At 32.5% G+C, this 19,334-nt stretch overlaps 4 protein-coding genes across 15 annotated transcripts; 2 read left to right on the top strand and 2 right to left on the bottom strand.

The window, feature by feature from the left end:
• Positions 1–1,687: 1,687 nt before the first annotated feature.
• On the top strand, positions 1,688–2,458 carry AT2G17785 (zinc-binding protein-like protein; the record flags this gene model as incomplete). Its single annotated transcript, NM_179637.2, has 3 exons — positions 1,688–1,849; positions 1,929–2,003; positions 2,088–2,458. 3 exons carry the CDS (start codon positions 1,688–1,690, stop codon positions 2,427–2,429), a joined length of 579 nt encoding a protein of 192 aa, NP_849968.1. The 3' UTR covers positions 2,430–2,458.
• A 653-nt stretch (positions 2,459–3,111) lies between these two features.
• MCA2 (PLAC8 family protein) lies at positions 3,112–6,209 on the top strand. Of its 10 annotated transcripts, none has more exons than NM_127332.3 (9): positions 3,112–3,290; positions 3,506–3,577; positions 3,655–4,073; positions 4,149–4,543; positions 4,669–4,778; positions 4,900–4,971; positions 5,064–5,170; positions 5,242–5,338; positions 5,402–6,189. In NM_127332.3, the coding sequence occupies exons 3-9, from the start codon at positions 3,663–3,665 to the stop codon at positions 5,458–5,460; spliced, it is 1,251 nt and encodes a 416-aa protein (NP_179369.2). In that variant the 5' UTR covers positions 3,112–3,290; positions 3,506–3,577; positions 3,655–3,662; the 3' UTR covers positions 5,461–6,189. The 10 variants fall into 10 exon arrangements, with proteins under 10 accessions (NP_179369.2, NP_001031367.1, NP_001324200.1 ...); NM_001036289.1 differs by having other exon boundaries at positions 3,211–3,290; positions 5,408–5,641; NM_001036290.2 differs by having other exon boundaries at positions 5,242–6,189.
• Positions 6,210–6,291: 82 nt separating this feature from the next.
• On the bottom strand, positions 6,292–7,790 carry BZIP27 (basic region/leucine zipper motif 27; the record flags this gene model as incomplete). Of its 3 annotated transcripts, NM_001202616.1 has the most annotated exons (3): positions 6,292–6,735; positions 6,890–6,967; positions 7,075–7,512. In NM_001202616.1, 3 exons carry the CDS (start codon positions 7,510–7,512, stop codon positions 6,664–6,666), a joined length of 588 nt encoding a protein of 195 aa, NP_001189545.1. In that variant the 3' UTR covers positions 6,292–6,663. The 3 variants fall into 3 exon arrangements, with proteins under 3 accessions (NP_001189545.1, NP_001324976.1, NP_179368.1); NM_001335555.1 differs by having other exon boundaries at positions 6,324–6,735; positions 6,890–7,790; NM_127331.3 differs by having other exon boundaries at positions 6,359–6,735; positions 6,890–7,568.
• Positions 7,791–14,109: 6,319 nt separating this feature from the next.
• Positions 14,110–17,381, bottom strand: AT2G17760 (Eukaryotic aspartyl protease family protein). The gene is made up of 10 exons (NM_179636.3): positions 16,823–17,381; positions 16,535–16,670; positions 15,897–16,132; positions 15,529–15,753; positions 15,287–15,422; positions 15,135–15,211; positions 14,956–15,055; positions 14,815–14,872; positions 14,645–14,716; positions 14,110–14,542 (listed from the first exon to the last, which is right to left on the bottom strand). The coding sequence occupies exons 1-10, from the start codon at positions 17,125–17,127 to the stop codon at positions 14,346–14,348; spliced, it is 1,542 nt and encodes a 513-aa protein (NP_849967.1). The 5' UTR covers positions 17,128–17,381; the 3' UTR covers positions 14,110–14,345.
• Positions 17,382–19,334: the final 1,953 nt, after the last annotated feature.

The raw sequence follows: 19,334 nt of genomic DNA, 5'->3' as shown, positions 1-19,334 counted from the left end.
TTTTTGTTAGTTTCTTTAATGTTAGTAACTTAGTATTATAGAATACTAGATAAGATCCGCATATTTAGGCGGGTGTAAGGTAAAAAAAAATAATTTTGATCGATAATATTTAAATTTTGAATAGTACAATAGTAATCAATATTTTTTCTTTGATATTTAACTTAATAAAATTTGCTTCATTTCAGTCTTTTGCATTCTATTATTATTTTACACACTCAATCTTATGGATGATATTTGAATAATAAATAGTAATCCACATTTATTTTATATTTAGAGAAAAATAACTTAAATTCTTAGTATCCCTTCTCAGTATGTGTCAAGTGTGATAAAAGATGCAAAAATGTAGAGAAATTAAATTCTATATTTAGATATAAAATGTATGGATGATATTTGAATAATAAATAGTAATCCACATTTATTTTATATTCAAAGAAAAATAACTTAAATTCTTAGTATCCCTTCTCAGTATGTGTCAACTGTGATAAAAGATGCAAAAATATAGAGAAATTATATTCTTAGTATCTCAACGGTGGCACAGATCTCTGTGTCCGTTCTTTGAAATTGAGTAAGGAGCCATCTTTATCTGAAGAGAGCTATAACGCCATGCTTCATGTATTGGATGAAGTTTTTAGAAAGTGCGAAACACACAAGTAACCTGATCAAAATGTGAAAGGGTCAGACTTGGTTGCAGCGCAAGATCCTTCAAGACATTTAAAAACAGTACAACACATTGGATGAGACTACGGGTGACTTAAGCCAGGTTTCTTTTATTCTCAGCTGGAATATAAATCTCTTGATCGTATATTTTAAGATAGCCTAGTTAGTCCAACCTGGCTTTCTTCTTGTGAAGGATTGAAGGAACATTCATTACAGCTAGCAAGCTTTAAGCATTGCTGGATTACACCAGGCATGGGAGCTGTGGGCATATGGCGCAGAGACATAGAAACCGGTACTCTATTCTTGATAACTGTCTTAGAGCTCAAGTACATGTCTCATGAATTGGTACACGAGAAAAGTCCTTTATAGTTATTGAGCTACAGAGTATAAAAAAGGTTCATGTACAAAACATGCTCTCACTGGTACATACGTAACTGAGTTTATTTTGGTGAATGGACAAAATATGCACTCACTAATTTATTTTCTCGACATTTTTATATTATTTGTATCTAAAATATTTGTTGGATATTTGCCAACCAACACGATCCGATAATGAAGTTTCTAAAAAAAAAATCTAAATAAAAAATCAATAGTATTTCAAGAATATATTCCAAATTAAAGGGTATATTATCATTTGTATTTCTCTTTTAATAATGTAGAGATAGATTTTAGAATTAAAATTTTTTCCTTTTCTTATAAATATATGAACAAATTTAAATTTGGCATGTCTCTCATTTATGTTAATGACTAACTTTCCAAAACTAAAACTTATATAATAAAATTACTAAATATATAAATATTAATTAATATAAAATGAATAGAACAAATCATTATATACTATATTTGTCTTCACAAATTATAATTGTATTGTTAGAGAAAAAAAGAAAAGAAACAACAATTTATTTTTCTATTTTTGTGAAACCCTAGATTTGAACATCGCTCATTTCTTCTTCCTACCTCTCCATAGATTTATCATCCTTCAACACCAATTTTGTTATTATTATTCATCGCTTCTCCTCATAGATTTATGATGAGTAAACCGAGATGGTTTCAAGTATTGACAGAGGAAGACTTAGATGGAAACTACCAAAAGCATACTTGTGGTTTCCGAAAAAACATCTTCAGGTTCGAGTCCTGCGACGTAGTGTGCCCCGAGGGCATAGATCCCAACCATATTCAACCTCATGTTCAAGTATGTTCTAATTTTTTTCTATATGCCCTAATTATATATATTACTTTATCATAAATTTTGCATCTTTGAATCAGTGCAGGTGTGCACCATGCTTGATCTTAACGCCTTTGAACTGAACCAAATCTCTGATCTCTTTGATTGTTCCCAAATTCAAGTAACAAAATAGACAAATTGTTCTCATCCACCAATTTCTCTAAAGGTAATTTATTTAAACACATGATTGATATTTTTTTTACAGAATCATGGTTACGTTGGAGGGAAGCAGTTTATAATGTTGAGGCCATGGAGAGACTGTGTAAGAAATACAGAAGGTTGCACTAAACATGTCCAAGGGATTAATTCCAAGTTCTGCACTTTCACCTGCAAGATCGAACATGTTTTGGAGCATGAAGGTGATTTGTCCAGCATTACTAGACTTTGGTCGTCGGAGGATGATTCGAGAGAACTGTCAGAACACGTTGGTGATTTAGCAATCCATCCTTGTGGTGATCCAGAGAGAATCTTTCCATTAAAGAAGAGGTCTCGAAGAAGAAGAGAGTTTTTTGACAGCTACTACGAAGACATCTATGCATCATACTAGTTTCCGAGATATCTCTTAGTTCTATTAGACATTGTTCACATGTTTGTTTTGTGGAAATACAGTTTAGCATATTATCAGGAGATTGTTATTCTTGGTTTAAAATCTACATATAGAGAACCCTTCTCTTCCTAACGATAGCTAAGCAGGAAACATCATACAACGGTACAAACTAGCAAGTGTGCTTAGTGATATGTCTGAGGCAAACCAAATGAGACACGTGAAAAAGAATTAGTTGTTTTATCAAATGATGGAAGATAGTTATCACGAAGGGTTAAATACCGATTAGGGATGAATTTGAGTTTTTGGTACGGTACAAAGTTTGTTAATTGGTTCGAGGGACTAAACGTTTAATTTGTTTGTTATAGGTGCTTGTGACAAGATTATAAAGGTAATGAGATAATGATATAACGAGTTAACTAAGTGATAAAGAACGGGAAATGAAAAGTAACGTAATAAGAACAATGATGATGAGTTTGATTTACCATAAGTGGTGCAAGCTACGTTGATGGATGATGCTTAACGATGATGGCTGCATGTTTTACACTTTTTTTCAAAATAAATATTTAGCTAAAAACTCACGCGTAAAGCTAAACGCGGTAGAATGGCTAATTCGTAATTTGCAACTCGTGCAAGCAGACTCCGACGTGGCAGTGAAAAAAGAATAATCTACATTCGATAATACGACCAAACCATCACCGAAACTCTCGTGACTCGTGTACTCTCACGATCACATTAGCTACTCCACTATCTTCTTATTTTCTTCTTCTTTTTTTGGATAATCACTTTGACCTCTCGTTCCAAGACTAATACCTTCTCCACAAGTACCATCTCTGTAATTCTTGACTTTCTTCAACCTATGAGGTGAAGCATTTCAACACTATCTCCTCTCTTACAAAAATATTCTAAATTTCTATGATTTTCCATGTTTGTTCACTTTGATTTCACTCTCCAAGAAACATTTTTTTCTCCGATGAGTTTACACTTAAACAGATAAAATTTTCACTTTAAGAAAAAAATTCTTAAAATGTTCTCTGTTTTGAAGATCTTTAACGTAGTAGAGAATTTTATTGTCGCAGTCGAACCATAATGTGATTCCTTGGTAACTTCAAATCTCTTTGTTATTCATAATCAGAATCTGTTCACACGAGGTAAAAGTCTCAAACTTTCTTATGTTCTGCTTCGTTTTAGGTCTCAAAATTTGAGTTTTTGAGCTGTTTTTGGTTAGGAAGAGAAATGGCTAATTCATGGGATCAGTTAGGAGAAATTGCGTCAGTGGCTCAGCTTACAGGCATAGACGCTCTGAAACTGATTGGAATGATAGTAAACGCTGCGAATACAGCTCGAATGCACAAGAAGAATTGTCGTCAATTCGCTCACCATCTTAAGCTCATCCGTAATTTGCTAGAGCAGATTAAAAACTCTGAGATGAATCAACGTTCAGAGATTCTTGAGCCGCTTCAAGGACTTGATGATGCTCTTAGAAGATCTTACATTTTAGTCAAAAGTTGTCAAGAAAAAAGTTATCTTTACTTGTTGGCTATGGGCTGGAACATTGTTAACCAGTTTGAAAAAGCTCAGAATGAGATTGATCTGTTTCTCAAGATCGTTCCACTAATAAATATGGCGGATAATGCTCGGATTCGGGTAAATTCGCTTGCATTGTTTACTGGTTTCTTGTTCTTTTTGTTGTTGCCATAGTTATAATGATTTGTTATGCAGGAGAGGCTAGAAGCTATTGAACGTGATCAGCGTGAGTATACTCTTGATGAAGAGGATAGAAAGGTGCAAGATGTTATTTTGAAACAAGAATCTACTAGAGAAGCTGCTACATCGGTTTTAAAGAAGACGCTCTCTCGTTCATACCCGAACATGGGGTTCTGCGAAGCGCTTAAAACCGAGGAGGAGAAACTGCAACTTGAGTTGCAACGTTCGCGGGCGCGGTATGATGCTGATCAATGTGAAGTTATACAACGTTTGATTGATGTTACACAAACTGCTGCTACTGTTGAACCTAATCTTGAAAAGGTGTTGACTAAGAAAGAAGAGCTTACCTCTAGCAAGAAGAGAGATGATTTGTATGACACGGATAGTAGTAGTATTCGAGCAGATTCAAGGTTAATCCCATTTACTCCGATATAGATGAAAATATTCATATACTTAATGTGTTCTCACAAAACGTGTTGTTCACGTTTGATCATTGAAGGCTAATGTTTGATTGGTGTCTAATGGTTGAATGTAGATCAACGTCTTATGTTTCATCCGGACATGAACTACTTTCGGGAAGATCATTGCAACACCGTGGAAATTGGCACGCCGACTTGCTGGATTGTTGTTCAGAACCTTGTCTTTGTAAGCCCTCTCATTCTGTTTTTATCTAACCAAACAATGTTCCACGCTTTCTTTTCTCGTTAAGATTGACGAGTGACACTTCAAGATTCATACTTATCTACTTTTGAATTTGTAAAATAAGGCTTGAAGACACTCTTTTTCCCCTGTGGTACATTGGCAAAGATTTCCACTGTGGCAACTAGTAGGCAAATCTGTAAGAAATCTTATATGAATGCAGACTAGTTTTTTTTCCATGTATGAGCTATCAAGAATTTGATACAAAATTTTGATTTTATGGTTTTACAGCTTCAACTGAAGTGTGTAAGAACCTAATCGTGTATTCTTTGATACTCTCATGCTGTTGCTATACTTGCTGCATAAGGAAGAAGCTTCGAAAGACACTGAACATAACGGTACATCAATTAAACCTCTACTTTCTTAAGGTCGTGATGCTAAGGTTTTTACGGATGTCTTGAATTTGCAGGGAGGGTGCATTGACGACTTTTTGTCACATCTAATGTGTTGTTGTTGTGCCCTTGTCCAAGAACTGAGAGAAGTCGAGATTCATCGAGCTTCTTACGGTAAAATATATACATTTACAGATATATTAACATACTTCTGAATCTAATTAGTATTTAAAGCAGGTACAGAGAAGAGTAATAAGGAAATGAGTCCACCAACACCTCAGTTTATGGAAGAATGAGACTTGTCCAGCACGAAACAGAACCCAGTTATTATGATGAAATGAATCTTCTTATTTCATTGTTGACATTAAGATTTAACGTAAATTAGTTTGGGAAAAATACTCCATAGAGATTCTAAAACCTTCCTTATTCTATACTAGATGCAAATAGGTGACAAATCATTGTTAACAATAGACCTTTTGAAGAAGAAAAACAAACATTTGTGGTTGAATTTGTAAGTTATAATATGAAATTTTCAGTGCAGAAAAATAAGGTTTCATGTTGTGACCAAAGAAAAAAAAAAAGAGTTTTTCACGTTAGTTTTGCAGATTGAATATTTTGTTCATAGCTTTTGGTATTTTGAAGATTTTATTTTCGTCAAATAGAGGATCAAGATTAGCTGATTCTTTCCCATTTTTTATGTGCTGCCTGCTAAATAAAGTTAAGAAATTTACACTGAATAACATGTCATCTCTATCATATTGTTGTTAATTATTCCTTTAGATTGGTTCCAAATGTTTGAGGAAGAAGGTGGATGCATCAGAAGAACAAATATTATTGGATCAGAATGAAGCAAGCATTTGTAGCATCTTTAAAGTTGCTACAAGAAGGAAGTCAGCAAATTCATTGCCCAACTTTTATTTATACATTAGATGTTACCAAATTTGCTCTTAGGTGTTTATTTTGTTTCTCTGTTGTTTCTGGTTACTAATAAAGCCAACTTTATAATGTGAGCATATTCATGGCCCAACTTTTATTAAAACATTAGATGCTACCAAATTTGCTCTTAGGTATTTATTCTGTTTCTCTGTTGTTTCTGGTTGCTAATAAAGCATACACAAAAAGAAGTCAACCAAGAAAAAATCTTCTTAGCATCATTATGAAGACTTATATCATCTGACAATACAGTGCAGTAATGGCTTAACCAGTGAAAACAGAAACTCATGTACTAGCTAGATAAGGACTTGACTTGGCATTACAATAATAGAGGTTAAGTAGAGAAGAAAAAAAGTACAAAAGTCAAAAGAGTTGATAGGAAACCAGAGAAGAAGAAGAAAGTTAGTTGCTTTCTTTTTCTAGACACTTTTCTTCTACACACACTTTTCTTTTACATTACTTACCACCACAAATTTAACTTAGCTAAAATGTACAAACTTTTTCTGTTTTTCTCATCTTCATAAGAAACACTTGAAACTCCCCCAAAAAGAAATAGTAGATTTTTCTCAAAATGGAGCTGTGGAAGACCGTTGTAGTGTTTTCTTTACTTGGTTTTGAGTTGCTTCGGCTATTTTCAGCTGTATTTTCCAAAAAACAGAAAAATAAAAATATTGGCCTTAAGTAGCAGAATCTTACATTCACAAGAAAAAGTTACTGCAAGAAGTAATGCACAAGTTTCTCAAGACAAAATTAGACTAAGGCATTAAAGCAAGAAGTCAGTGTTAGTTTTACCTGCTCTTGTTGTATCTTGAGTCTTGCATTCTCTGTCTGCAAGTGAGCAATTTCAAGCTCAAGTTCGTTTGTATATGCCTGAAAGATCCATGGACCAATTTTAGTACAGAGGAATTGTTGATTTAATACGAGATTCTGTTGATTTAGAGGAATTAGAAAGTAGAAGAGTGAGGAGAGACACATTCCTGCTTCCTAGCCCTTGAACGAGCAGCAGATTCTCTGTTCTTGATCATACGCTTATACCTTCTGTCTCCTCTAGTATCATCAGAATCTTGGCCTCTTTTCTTACCAAGACAACCAAACTTTGCAGATTCCTCAAAGGAGCGAGGGTTAGAAGCAAGAAGATTTTCTGTGGTATCAAGAAACTCGAATCCAACACCGGAGTTTAAGCTGAGGACAGTGGCAGGAGGCGGAAGAGGCAGAGAGCCATAGAGAGCAGTGACAATGGTGGAAGAGGAAGGTGGTGGTGGTGGTGGTGGTGGTTGATTCAGAGGCATGTTGAGGAAATCTTGAAAGATGGAGTTATTAGGGTTTTGGTTCTTTAACATTGGTTCATGACCAATGTTTAGTTGCCGATGGTAGTGAAGTGAACCAAGGTTGATTTCTTTCCATACTTCTTCCATGGTGACTTGAGATTTGTTATGGCCTAGGGAGGATGATGTTGATAATGATGATGATGAAGAGGAAATTGAAAAGGCACTATGGTTGTTGATCTTATTATGCTTTGCTGATGACAACATTGGAGAACAGAACAGAATAGCATAGAATGCTTTGTTTTTTGGTTTTGGGATGTCAAATGTCTTATAGCTTTGAGACAGAGAGAGAAAGATTGTGAACTTCTTGTCTCTCAATGGTCATTTCTAGTATCATGATGGTTGGGTCCAGTAGTAGAAGAAACAGAGATGTAATTGTTCTAGAAAGAAAAAAAACAAAATCAAAATATGTTAATGTAATGACTTTTTGTCACTTAATCCAAAATTTGATAGTGATAAATCTATAGTTATGACTTATGTGACGTCAAACTTTTTCTCCTAAGATAATCATTTTTATGTTACAGAAGGAATTATTTACCAATTAGCATGAATGCATGATACTTAAATCTGGAGTTGGTGGGTAAAGAGATTCTTTGTTTTGAAAAGGTAACCAATAAGCTATGGTTTTGGTCTCACTTTAATATCACAACAATTCAATAGACCCTTTAAATCGCTTTCAAGTGTGTGTGATCTTTGCTTTAATTTTTACCAACTTTTCTGTTTGTTTTTACCTTTTTGTAATTATATATTTTCAACTTTTCTAATAGTTTTGCTTACATAATATATCTCTAATCTATCTTCAAATCCGATCAAATAGATTAATGCACTACAACCACTTAAACACGTATATAAAAAACTAGATCCATGACTTATGAGCACCATATCATATCATAATTTGAGTTTGACCTCATTTCGAGTTAAATATGGTTTTGAAAAGAAGAAAGAAGTGTATATTTGTATTATGTCATTACAATAATGTCACAACATGTGATTATGAATATGAAAGATATAACTGTATATATTTATCTATTTTATACATTAATATTGGTAGTGGTAATGGAAAGCAACTTATTGGTTGAGTAAAAGATAACTGAGCCTGATGTGATTGATTTTTCAAAGTTCCCAGAATGGAGAGGCTTATAATGCCAAAGGACAATTGAAAAAAAGAAAATAAAACAGGGTCATGAAATTTTATATATTTTACAAATAATCACATTTCCTCATCATCATATTCTTTTTCTGATTAATTTATTTTATGTTTTAGATCATTGAGAAAACTATTCAATTGTGACTAACAGATATGTTATATGTTCCTCATTTCATAAATGATGTTTTTATCTAAACAATTTCGCATTTTCACCATATCTTAGCATAAAAAAAAATATTTTCTTTCTAAATCACTTTCACTTAGACCATTTCCAATGGTTACCTCTATATTTTTCTATATTTTAAAAATGATTATATTTAGAGGCATTGTGCTCCAATGGTCACTTCTAAAATAGAGTTTTTTAAAAAATAAAGGAAAAATAGAGATAAATTGTAGACATTTCTATTTATAGAGATACAATGTAGATATTTCTATTTTTCTTTTATTTTAGAGGTAACTATTGTTGGAATTAAAGCTTAGTTATTTTATAAAAGACCCAATGAGAAACATACCCAACAACCATTAGAGCACAATGTTTCTAAAATAAAGTCACCTCTGTAAATAGAGAAAAATATAAAGATCACTATTGGAAATACCCTTAACCAATCGAAGTTGTTTTATATTTTAGGTTCATTAAAAAATTCGGCGAGCCGAAGTATACACTTTTTGAGAGAATTAGTTGGATAGTAAGGGTATGGATCACCACCCGAAAAAAAAAAATCATTTTCTATATAGCTTTGATACCACTAATAATACCCCAGCCAAATCAAACATGAATTTGTTTCTGAACCCAAAAAGAAGTACCCGTTCTGATTCGGTAGAAGAAAAATAAAATCGAATACGAAACCATGAAAATCTCTTAATCGAAATTAATAAGTAATAACCCACCTTTTTGTCCAAAAAAAAAAAAAAGTAATAACCCACCCATGTTATGTTTGTCTACGGACCAAAAAAAAAAGTTATGTTTGTCTACGAGTCCAAAGACAATGAGATTGACGTGGCAAGCTCCCATGGATAGAACAAGTGTCAGGTCTGTGTTACTCTTTCCCCAAACTTCATTAGCTTTAATTCTCTTCGTATTAATCTTTGTCCAATATATCCTATGGACCTTTCGTTTCACTACATATTAGACCTAGTTTAGACTAATTTTAGATGGAGCTTTTACAGAAATGAGTAATATTTGGCCCAAAAATTTGAAATTGAGCATTTTTACAATGGGCTTATAGAGTTATGCATTTTCTATGAACTGAATTGACAAAATTACTTTAGAGTTTAATTAATGTCATCTTCTTCTTCTTTTTCGATGGCTTCACAAACATTTCTATACCAACAACCTTGTTCTAATCAACCCAATAAAATCAAGTAACTTCTTTTTAATGGAAGAAAGTTAAATCCTAAATGGATACTATATAGTGAACCCAAAGGATCCAATCTTAAACAATAGTCAAATCTATTAAGATTCCAATGGTTTTCCTTCTTCCTCTTTTAAAATAAAACGAGAGATGATAGAATTCTGATTGATATCGAGAAATTAAAATTCAGAAAAGGTATGGATGATAATCGCTTGCTTCGTCAAAGAAGAAGATCAACCACGCTAGATCTGAATCGAAATTTTGGTTGAGGTGATGGAGAAGTAATTGAGCATCAATGGTGAGTTCAACAGTAGGTTTCATGTCATTGAAGAGCCAGCAAAATAATCAAAATTTCTGGGATTTGGCTATAATGAGAGGGAGGCAGTTGGCTCCGTCAATGGCAGCGGCGGAGGTGGTAGTCGCGACGGCGAGAAAAAAAATAAAAGAGTGAGTGTAAGCTGAAAGGGGTGAAAATTATAAAACACTATCACCTATAATTACCTGTTTTTGGGAGTACATTGAAATGTTCCTAAAATCACAAAAACATACACTTTAAAGTGCTAATTCCATAATTGATTCAACTTTAGATATGACAAAGAATTAGGAAAATAAAACAAAAAATAGTCTTAAAATGATTCAGTAGACGTGACTCGTAGGCTTCAAAAGAAGACAGAATCGCAAAGTACAGTGTGGTTCTAATAGTGACGAAAATAATTATATATATATTCGTTATTATTAAAATCACATTGCATTTTATTCGCAATTAAACCGCATGTCTCTATCCAAAGCTCTAGATTTCAAATGATGATTGTTCTGTATGGTGTGGTTGCAACCCTAATATCTATACAAAACCGCCCTACAATTCTTCACAATTATCTAGCACGTCTTCATTGGTAAGTTATTTTCTCTTTCTATTCTTTTCATAGGTGATGATGTTAATTCATTCTGCTCAACCTGCTTATATGGCTTTAAAAACATGTATATTACTGTTTCAGGAAAAAGACATGTTATCACTATTTTAATTACAACTAGTAAAAATATTGAATTTAAGGTGATATGTGGTATGTTTATAAAGGTATTCTAAATTGAGTTATATTAGTTCTATATAATGTTTCAAATGTATTTTATAAGTTCTTTTTGGTTAAAAAGTTTATATAATATGCCGTCAACCAATATTATCGATTATAAATGTAAATGTGAAAGAAGAAGAAAAAACACACTTCTATTTGCATTTGGCTTTTACATTTACGATTTATGAAAATACATTCGAAAATACTAAAATTTTATGTACTATTTTATATATAAACATAAAGATATACGAGAAAGGAGAAAAGAAAACATGAAAGCCTATAGTGTTATAAAAATTTACTATCAATCTCAGTCAATAAATGACTAAAGTTCCAAAAGTTTTTCTGTTGCTTTATTATCTTTTTATCTTCTTAATATGAACCGATGGACAACGAGAATGCCCCCATGAGTTTCTTTGACTGTGATGATTTCACTTGGATATGCACATGTTATAATAATAGGTTGTCTCTGAATCGTACGACGGTAACATTAGTAGTTGTAATAATTATATTATATTATTTAAACTAGAAAGCAAAACAAAACAGAAAAAAAAACAAAGAAAAAGTAAGAGTTTAAATGCCAAATGAGTGCTAACCGTTGGATGGAGAAGACGGTTGTCTTCTGTGCTCTGCAACTCCAATTGGTAAGAATCATTTGAAAACTACTCTCTTTGTTTTCTTTTTCTTTGTGTACTTTGTTTATTGATATTTAGGTTTTATTTATTGTTTTCTTCAATTATTTATTGTTTGATCAATAATTGTGAGTTTAGGTTTCGTAGACATGGTCATGACCAGGTCACCGTGACCTGAAGCTATTGGTTTGGTCGTTTCTATTTCAGTCTTCTTCCACATATAGCTACTATATATACATATATATATATATATATAATTTTGATCAATAATAAAAAAATAAAAAAATACATGTTGCATTATAATAATTTAATTTCTAGTTAAGAGAAAAAGAAGTTCTATCTAAGAGTGTTTAATTTTTTAAAGTCTTTAAAAACAAATGTTGCATTAATAGTAAACGCAAGTTACATATGAATTTCAACAATATACATATATATTATCTTGCAAGGAGAGAGTTGGAATTTTGGTATCTAAATTTGTGTATGAAAATTGTCATTTCATTTTGTAGAACAACCTAATTAAAGGATAATAATCGATAGGTTGAACTGAAATACTGAAGATGGTCAATACTTTATCAAAACAAATGATGGCCAAGGCAAACCTTTGGTAACAACGTAAAGAATATATGATTTCGAATGTTTGATAATGATTCTACAGTTATAAAATGTTCAATAGTTTTCATGTTCTTAATCAAACGAAGATAGTATATCCATGTAAAAATACCTTAAACTTATTAACAAAAAGGGAAATATTTTTTTAAAAAAATTACAAAAGAAAACCATTTCAACAACCTGATACCAAAGTATATTTCATGAAATATAGGAGAGAGACTAGGGTATGCTTGTACGGATAATGAATAAAGTATTATATGCAGTTTGTCTATATGAAATGAATGGTGATAAATAGTTGTTGAAAACTTTAACAACAAGTACGAGAAAACAAGACATCATCACCATAAATATGCGAAAAAATCGGGAAAACGTCTTCGATCGGAACCAGAAAAGATTTCAGCTGAAAACAAGAGTCGAGATGAACATTAGATGACTTAAAAAAGAGAGGGAGATTTACATAAAAACGACAAAATCAATCTCAACTATTTTTACACGGTTTTTTCCAACCCAAATTCTAATCTCTTGCATTTATCAATCCGAACTCTCATGTAATTTTCAAATAACAAACCTAAACGATATAACAGTTAACCAATGTAAAATATAGCCATTATTAAATAATGTAATAAACTTGAATTATGTAACCGTTAGTTAAGTGAATAAAAAGAAGAAGAAGACGTGTTTGGTCTTTGAGATGGTATGTTTAATTTGTGGCCTCGAGGAGGAGGAACGGTTGGATGGTAGCCTCCAAACCGAGGTCTCACCAGTGTAACCTAAGCCATGAAAGTAAAGTCAGATAAAAAAAAGAAGATGAGCGAAGACAATATTGTTCTTAGTGTTCTTCACCAATATGCCTTATAATACATTTGATAAGGAACTCACACTCAGATTCTTTCAAGCCAAGAATCAGTTACTCAAAAAGGGTTTTGACAACACTCACTAAACGAGGTAGATCGGATATAAAGAAAACCATTAGAACTTTTGTCACAAGAAATACTAGAGAAAAAAAAACATTCTGGTCAGTTCTTTATGTTTACCCACTTCTTTGTCTCTTCTTAAACAATCAGAACAAAGTGTAATGCGAGTAAGAGAACAAACAATCCTATGACATATGTTGCCAAAGGAATGAAGCATCTGTTCTTCTGCGTCTTATTGTTTGTATTTTGACATGAAGCAAACAGGCAAGTTCTACAGGAATCCAAATGGGTAAGGTACAGGATTCGATTCTCCGCCTCTTCAAAATTCTTTAAAAATAAACGAATTGAGCTAATGAATCACCATTTTGACATACTACATCAATGGGATTTTTTTAAAAAAATATATACGAATTATGGATTATATTAAAAAAATCATTTTTAAGTAGTTATGCAAACATTTTGTCTAGTTTAATTAGGGGTAAAAAAATAATTTACGCACACATATTCCTATCATGATTTTATGGTTTTTAACTTCCTCTTTTTTTTTTATATGAAAAACGAATTTTTGAAGTAGATAAAATTAAATTCAGCATTTTCATATTTTATAAAAAAATATTTTTTCGAAAAACAATTATTACATTTCCCCTTTTAACATGTTTTTATAATATATTATTAAACAGCCATTTATATATTTTGTCAAGTAATATTAAAAAAGTATATAATGTTTATTCATTTTCAATTTATTTGACAGAAAATTTAAGAATTTTGTATACATATTAAATCCATATTAATATAAATACATTTTAAGTATATATACTGTATATTTTTGCAAAATGTAAACACAAAAAGTTAACAGATTTTTTTATCAAAATGGAAAAAACAACACATAATTACATACTTTCATTATGAATTTCAAAACAGTAAATAAGATTTGATGTAAAAAAATTTGTAAATGAGACTTTAATATAAGATAAATTACTATTTTCTTCATTGCACTGTATCTTATTGGTTAAATCTATTTACATCACAACCCCATCTACAACAAAACTTCACCAAATAACTAGTATATAATTGTTAAAAAATAATTATCATATACAACATAGAAAAAAGTAATACAACTGTAGTGTAATATGTTTTTGGTGATTTAACCCAATTATCTTCTAAAGAATACAAATTGATGGCTAAATATATACGTGTAATAATTAAAGGATGGCCAAAATTGAGAAGAAGAACAATGAAAGTGAGATAGAGAGAGAATAAGCAGCAGAAGTCGTCGACGTGTTTGGTCTTTGAGATGGTATGTTTGTCGCCTCTGGGTCAAACGAAGAAGCTGGCGGTCTAGCCGAGGAGGAGGAACGGTTCGATGGAAGCGTCCGAGCCGATGTCTCACCGGTGTAACCTTTAGCCATGAATATAAAGTCAGATTAGAAAGAAGATTAGGATCGTAGTGTTCTTGATCAAACTATGCTCTACAGGGAAGAACAGGTGATAAGGAACTCACAATCAGATTCTTTCCACCCCAGAATCAGTTTCTCACGATCAAAGACAACGCGATAGCCAGTCATGAAGTTCTCTGCAAATTGTAACAAGGAAGAATTCCGATAAAAATCTTGCATTTGAAGTGTAGTGAGACAACATTTTTTGGTTGAGTTTTCCAAAACTGATACTTACGTCCAATGATGCTAATGTCTTCTATCTTCATAATGGCTAAACAGTAGACATCTGTGTCCTGAAATTATCAATACGAGAGAGCTTAAGTAATAGCAGAGACTGTACAGAGGTGCGCTGTAATATAACAGAGGCCTAACTAACCTTCATGGGGATTACTACTAACGGGTGATAAACGGGATACGAGCTCCCGCCTTTCATTGTCAGATTCACAGCTGGATACTGGAAGCTGTCTTTGTTTGGGCTGCATATAGATAGATCCAAAAAAGTTAGTAAGGTTTTAGAGAGAATCAGACTGATGGTGACCAGAGTAAAGAGGCAACCTTAATGCATAACAGTACTCAAAAGGCAACTCAGAATCAGTTGTTTGATAACGTTTGTCCAGAGCTAGAGAATTAAACTGCAAAATCATGTTTGGTTATTAAGCCATGTAATACCAATCCAAGTTCATATTACAATATAGATGAAGGCTTACGCTTTCTGAAATAAGGGTGTAAGCTGCATCAGTCAGATAAGTGAACGAGGTTCCAGAGTCAAAAACAGCATCAAATTCAAGATCGCCGGTATTTCCTCCAACGCTTATTTTAGTGACGGTGATATTGTAAGTAGGACTGGTCAACAGGAAAACAACATAGTAGTTAGAAGATGGAAGTATATTCAAGGAGATACACAAGTTCGGTTAAACATAAAGAAGATATGATTCAACGGCTTGCTTACTGTGGTTGTCTTATGTTCAATGGTGTTTCCCGTTGGTCTACGCTACCTTTATCTCCAAAACTGATCCTACCAGCTCCATCGTTCCCAAAACACATTGAGAATGAGTTTGCTGCAATTCCTTCTTTTGCTAGTACACTAGGCACCGATATGTCTTCTAAGCCAAGCCCGAAAAGACCATTTGGAGCTGCACCATCATGGAATACACCGGTCTGAACTTGACCACATCTGCTCCAGCACAGAAAGATTGTTAAGATGAAAACACAAAGTCACAAATGTTTAGGCTTGCCAACATAATAGATGGTTCGAGAAACATAAAACAGTTCTATTATTTCATATATTCGGAAGTCTGTAAGGAAGAATTTACTTACCCAAAAGTAACACGAGCGGGAATAGCTTTGGAACTTTTGTCATTTGAAACTAAGTGAAGTACATCCTCCACCAAGACTCCAGTAGAAGAGGTACCATTAGAAAGATACCGGATCTGGTATGGGCAATCACTTTCAGGGGAAGCGCATCGATCACCTCTTGTACATAATGTGCTATTACAAGGAACTTTAGTACTTGTCGATGAAGCATTAGGGCTATAAATATTAAGGTCCAAACTCTGGGCAACAAAAAAGAAAAGAAAAACCTATGTAAGGAACCCAACAACTCGCAGATATGAAACATGTCTTAAGAGTAACACAAAAAAAAATCTCAATAACGCAAAATCTAAAGCACAAGAATATCTTGTTCACTAAATTTTTTTCTTCCACAGAATTATTAGCTTTCAAAACATAGAAGCATCCTCGATAAGTCTAGTGTCAATCTCACTGTATTTAAGAGTTGCCCAAAGTCAGATTCTATCCAATAATTGATCTCTATACCACAGCTAAACCCTGACTAAGAACAAACCCAACAAGTTCTTCACAGTCTAGACCAAAAACTCAAGAGAACAAAACATACATCAGCTAGAATCATACACAAATGCAACAAGTATATGAATATAAGCCAAACGAAACAATACCGAGCCACCAGGTGCTTTCAATTCACGAACACAATTGGTGCAGTCACAGGGCAACCAAAACAAGTCACTTCCAGTATCTAAAGCAACCATAAACCAATCAGACGGCGTCCCAACAGTCACATTAGCGTAATGCAAACTGTTACAAAACATCAACCAAACAATTCAACACAAAAATCTCCAAACCCTTAACTCTCTCATAAACAATTCACAAGTCTCCATAAAAACATTAACCTTAAAACTAAATTCAAGCTCAAAGTAAGTAATTGACAACTAATTTAGAAACCTTACAATCCTAGGGCATCAACACGAACAGTTTCGTTGCCGTCAGAGAAAGTAACGAGTGATTGATCTTCATTTGCAAGTCGACGACCTCTAATTAACCGATCACGATGAGCCATCACTCTATAATACTTAGAAGAATCTCGATTAGGTAAACCATCTCCAGGCAAAACCCCAACAACCTGATCGGAGAAACGATGATGAAATTCAAACCCAAATTCACCAAATCCCTCGCATCTATCCAAAACCCAGCTCGAAGCCAACAAAATAAGCAGACCCAGAAACAAAATTCTACAGCTTGAGTACCAAACCATACTGGTTCGTCGCCAAAAAAAGTACTCCACCGAGATCTCGGAAACTTTCCCAGAAAAAAAAAACACGAAAATTTCCGAGAAATACTCAAAACCCAGTCTAAATCTTCTCTAGCGAAAGAGTAAGAAAGAATCAAAAGAGAATTTTGGAAATGAAACCGAGAAATTAGGCAAAAGAAGGATCGTGAAGTAAAGAAAGTAAGAAGCTTCAAAGTTTTCTCCTTTGTATGATGATGAAACTTTGAAGTCAATTTATTTTCCCGAAAATATAATAAAGTAAAGTTTTTATTTTATTTTATTTAATTATAGTAAAAAAAAGATGGCAGGTAATTTTCCTTCTCTACCTCAAACAGCAAAAGTCAACGTAGAAGTCATCGAAGTAGGACCACATCAAGTCATATTTGTCGAATATTCAACGTGTGTGTAAAATTTGTAATCACACGATTAATAAAAGTCCTATTGAATTATTATTATGGTTACGCAATTGTATTGATAAATATTTGTTTCGTCAACACGTCATTCAAGTATTTAAAGCTTGATATTAGTTATATGTAGTTGGAGTGTTGGACCAACTTTTCGTCATTCTCGTTTTTTAAAACGTAATTATGTATTAATAAATGTGTTATGATCTCCGTAGTCGGTAATTAGTTCCATACATTACACCAAGATAGTACAATATTGCTCGATTAATTTATGGTTGTGTCTTGCTTTATTTACTTTGTCTTGTTGTTTCGAGAGCGTGTACATGAGTTTGAAGAGATTCATAATACTTCAAAAGATTGTGTTGACATTTCTAAACCTAGATAGGTTTATGCTCATTCAGCTTATTAAAGGAGAAATCTAAAACTGAAAATAAATAGCTCATTAATTGCAGCTTTATTAAGATGCATAGAAAGCAAAAGGAAAGACTTTAAATTTTCACCAAAAGCAAATGATTCTAGATTTGATGTTTCATCACATGAAGAAGGAGAGTTGGATGACTTCTACTTGCTAGAGAACCCTAATTACATGGGCTTGTTTGTCTCATAGTATTGGGCTTGATGGCACTTCAATAGCTTGTGTTTATTAGAGTATCCATAACCCAAAACTTTTTTTTTTTGATGAAAAAATAACTTGTGTTGTGGATGCTCTAATAGATTATATTAAATCAACAGAGTTTATTTGGTAGACTGATAAAACTTATAGAAATATGATTGATGCGATTTTTGTTTGGCATGAGTGATATAAACTGTTAAAGATGTGAATCTGAAGAAAGTTACGATACAATGCCACAATTCGTAATTTACAATCAATGAGCTTAAAAATCATGGATAAATGCAAAATGAACAAGTTGAATGAAGCTTTGGTGATGCTTTCTTGGACTTGAAGTTTAGAGTAACATGGACATTAATTGTTAGGTAAATACATGCATGCGTCTCATAGTTTTAATAGATAGCATAATACAGACACTTTCAATGTGTAACACATAGATAGCATACCGCTCTCTAAATTTAATTGTGTTATACATTATTTTTTTCAAAATTCAAGAGGATATTAATTGTCTAATCTTTGGCAGAAAAAAAAGAATTATGTTCACAAAATATGATTTCATCTACATGTATAATGGTAAAATGAAAATCAAGTTGACATCAAAACTAAAACTATATCAGAAATACTATAGAAACTCCAAACGAGAGATATGACAATTTTAAAGAACCACATGAAATGAATCTTTTCAATCCTAAACCACAACAAGATTAAAAACTAATCTAAAACCGGTTTGGATTAAATTTTTAACAGTTTTCGTTTCATTAAAACAAAAACACATTTTAAAAAGAAATTAACAAATCAAATTCAAAACCAGGAAAATAAACTAAGACTAAATCAAATCTGGCTAAATCTGAAAATACTTAAACCTTCTATTTGAATGGAAGGTTTCAAAAGTAAAAACCCAACCTTTCTCTTTAAAATCATTTAAATCTGTATTTTTCTATATATAAAAACTTATTTTCATCTTCATTAAAAATTGTATTTTTTGATAAAATAATAAAACTTAAATCAAAATTTAATTTGTTCCTTGAAATAGCTTACTTGACTTTTGACATGTCCATATACAATTTATTTAGTCAAAAATAGATTAAGCTATTTCAAGGAACAAATTAAATACACTTTAATTTGCTTTAAATTAAGAGTCTTGCTCTAATGAATAAAAAGTTTTGAAGTATAATTTT

This window comes from Arabidopsis thaliana, chromosome 2 (assembly GCF_000001735.4).
Source record: "Arabidopsis thaliana chromosome 2, partial sequence".
In the NCBI taxonomy this organism is placed as follows: domain Eukaryota; kingdom Viridiplantae; phylum Streptophyta; class Magnoliopsida; order Brassicales; family Brassicaceae; genus Arabidopsis; species Arabidopsis thaliana.
This window is presented reverse-complemented; position numbering and strand designations above follow the sequence as displayed.